The sequence below is a fragment of the Tupaia chinensis genome, unplaced genomic scaffold (genome assembly GCF_000334495.1).
Source record: "Tupaia chinensis unplaced genomic scaffold, TupChi_1.0 Scaffold000067_1, whole genome shotgun sequence".
In the NCBI taxonomy this organism is placed as follows: domain Eukaryota; kingdom Metazoa; phylum Chordata; class Mammalia; order Scandentia; family Tupaiidae; genus Tupaia; species Tupaia belangeri.
Window position 1 is genome coordinate 3,378,448 of NW_006159526.1, and position 3,246 is coordinate 3,381,693.

The window sequence follows — 3,246 nt, forward strand, 5'->3', positions numbered from 1 at the left end:
GGGTCCAGGATGCTAACCACGGTCGACTACATGGGAGTCCAGCGACATACCATTATGCTAATTACTGCTCCCAATAAAATAATTTTTATAAGTAAAGTTAAATTTAAAAATAATTCTTTTAAGAATATAATAATAATAAATGGAATTAAATAAATAAATAACTCTTGGGGACCAGCAGTTAGCGTAATGGCTATGTCACTGGACTCCCATGTAGTCGACCACGGTTCGCATCCTGGACCCGGTGGCATAAAACTCACGCCGGGCGTGTGTGCGTGCATGCCCAAGGTCCCGAGAGGAGAATGGAGGAGAAGGGATTGTTGCGTGGCCATCCCCCCCTGGGGGGTGATTTCTCACTTTCTGTCTCTCTGTCTTTCTTTGTCTGTTTGGCAAGCGCACGCACCCTATAGCAAAAAAAACTCTCCAAAAAAATAAATAAATAACTCTTAAAAAAAAAAAAACTTAAAAGAAAGAAAGGTAACCACCTTTATGCTCTGTAAATTCCTGTTATTCTGGGGCCAGCAGGTGTATGGTGATTGGGGCGCTGAACTCCCACATGGCCAACCACATCCTGGACCTGGCAGCTTGCTTTCTTACTCCCACGCCCCTCTGGTGAGCATGTGTACCGTATAGCAAATTTGTAAAAATGTTAATAATAAATAAAATTTTAATTTAAAAAATCCCTATTATCCCAAGCACACACAACTGCAATTCAGGAATAAAGCAGAAAATTTCAGGAAATGTTAACGACATTTCCGAGGTCTCACTGCATAGCAGAGAAAACCAAGACATGTCTGAGGATGGTAAAGGTCTTGGAGGAGAGACATCGTAATTAGGCCCAGATAACCAAGGAAAATGTGGAGATGTCCAAAGAAGTGTTGGGTGGGGACCAGCAGCTGGCATAATGGCTATGTTGCTGGACTCCCATGTAGTCGATTGCTGTTCGAGTCTCGAACCCAGTGGCTTATACTCATGCTGGGCGCATGTGCGTGCGTGCCCAAGATCCCAAGAGGAGAATGGAGGAGAAGAGATTGTGGCATAGCCATCCCTCCTGGGGGGGTGATTTCTCGCTCTCTGTCTGTCTCTCTGTCTCTCTTTGTCTTTCTGGCAAGCGCACATGCCCTATAGCAAAAGAAGAAAAAAAAAAAAACAACCTCTCCGAAGAAGTGTTGGATGAACTAGGGGGTGTGGAGAAGGAAGCTGGGGTCCCAAGGCTTTGCGGACAGAGAGGGGATTCTGCTGTAATCAAGTGGATGCGGGTGAGTTGTTGATCATTTCTCTGTAGCAGGAGGTATTTGTCAGGATTCTTGGAGTTGTGAGTGATAGGAACCCAATTCAACCTGGGAAAACAAAACAGGGGATTTACTGGCCTGTGTAATTGAAGAGTTCAGGGACTTAGGGCATGGCTGCAGCCCATTGTTAGATGATGTCATCAGAACGGTCTCTTCGGTTTCTTACTCTTCTTTTCCTTTTTAGAGAGGTTTTTGCTATAGGGCATCCATGCTTGCCAGAGAGAAAGAAAGTGAGAAATCACCCTCCAGGGGGGATAGCCACACTGCAATCCCTTCTTCTCCAGTCTCCTCTCAGGATTTTGAGATTTTGAGCATGCATGCACACATACCTTGCGAGAGGTTTAAGCTGCCAGGTCGGGACTCGAACCACAGTCGACTATGTGGGAGTCCAGTGACGTAACCATTATGCCACTGTGTAACCATTACTCCATCTGCTGGTCCCTCTTTGTTTTCTTTGGCTTCATTCCCTGAAAGCATTGCAGCTCCAGCTTCACGTCCCACCAGCCTACAATTTCCAGTGAAGAGAACTTTGGTTTTCCATTTTCCAACTTCAGGTTTCAGTAGTGGTTCTAGATCTCGTTTTCATTGGCCGCACTGGGTTACATGTCTGAGCAGTCCCTCTGCCTCTGATTGTCCGGGCTAGGATCACTAGCACATCTGGGGCTTGAGGTTGAGGTCTGTCTGGTCCACCCCAGCTTGGTGGACTGAGCCATGCAGTGTGGTGGTCCCTCAAAGGAAAAGAGGACTGCTTCCAGAAGCCAGCGGAGTGGGTGCAGCTCACCTTCTCCCATATTCTGTGTTACAGAGGGGTGGGAGGGGGCTGGGAAACCCACCAGCGCCCACTCCAACACTGCCTTGAACTTGGAAGCTTGACAGCTGTCCTCTAGGGACCGTCTGCTCAACTCTGGCCTCAAAGGAACTAAGGAAGAAAACTGCCCTCTTCCTCAGCAACGCGGACCAGCGGGAGGAAGACAGGCTGCAGGAGGAACCCCAGAACATTTATTTCCCCTTCTCCCACTTCCCTCTCGCAGAAGAGGCTTGAGAAGGGAAATTCCACCAGCATTCAGACCAAAACAAAAAACCCAACCAAATTTTTTTTTTTTTCGGGTTGAGCAGATCTTGGGAGATTACCCAGTTCAGTAACCTTCTCTTTCCTTATTTTTCATATTTCATAAGAAGATTTTTTAGGGGCCGGCAGGTGGCGTGGCGGTTAAGAGCACTGGATTCCCACATGGCCGACCACGGTCCGAGTGCCGGACCTGGAGGCTTTCTTTCTGGCTTTCCCTTTCTCTCTCTCTCTGGTCAAAATTAAAATAAATAAATAAATAAAAAGATAATAACAACAAATGGAGGGAACCAGCAATTAGCATAATGGCTATGTCGCTGGACTCCCACGTAGTCGACCGCGGTTCGCATCCCAGACCCGGTGGCTTAAATCTCACGCCGGGCGCGTGTGCGTTCATGCCCAAGATCCTGAGAGGAGAATGGAGAAGGGATGGCGGCGTGACCATCCCCCCTGGGGGGTGATTTCTCGCTTTCTGTTTCTATGTCTCTCTCTCTCTGTCTGGTGAGCGCACGTGCCCTATAGCGAAAATCTCTCCAAAAGAAAAAAAGGAATTAAATAAATAAATGAATATATTTTAAAAAGATTTTTTAATTGAATTTTAATTACATAAGTAATTCCAAATTCCCTTTTAAACATTTTTGCTACAGGGACCGACAGGTGGCATGCTGGTTAAGGGCACTGGCCTGCCACATGGCTGACCACAGTGAATTCCAGAGCTAGTGATTTGCTGTCTCACTTTCTCTCTCTCTCTGTCCCTCTTTGGTCAAATTAAAATAAACAATTAATTAAGTTAAATAAAATAATTCTGGGGCTGGAAGGTTGCATGGTAGGTTAACAGTTAGAATCCCTCATGGTCAACCACGGTTCAAGTCCCGGACCTGGCGTCTTGCT

General features: G+C 46.5%; 1 protein-coding gene across 1 annotated transcript in view; it reads left to right on the forward strand.

Moving 5' to 3' along the window:
• The window catches only part of PPM1N (protein phosphatase, Mg2+/Mn2+ dependent 1N (putative)), a 5,602-nt gene extending 3,271 nt beyond the window's left edge, over window positions 1–2,331 (forward strand). The window contains 1 exon segment of the mRNA XM_006172353.1: window positions 2,206–2,331. Coding sequence (XP_006172415.1) covers window positions 2,206–2,331 — 126 coding nt within the window.
• Window positions 2,332–3,246: the final 915 nt, after the last annotated feature.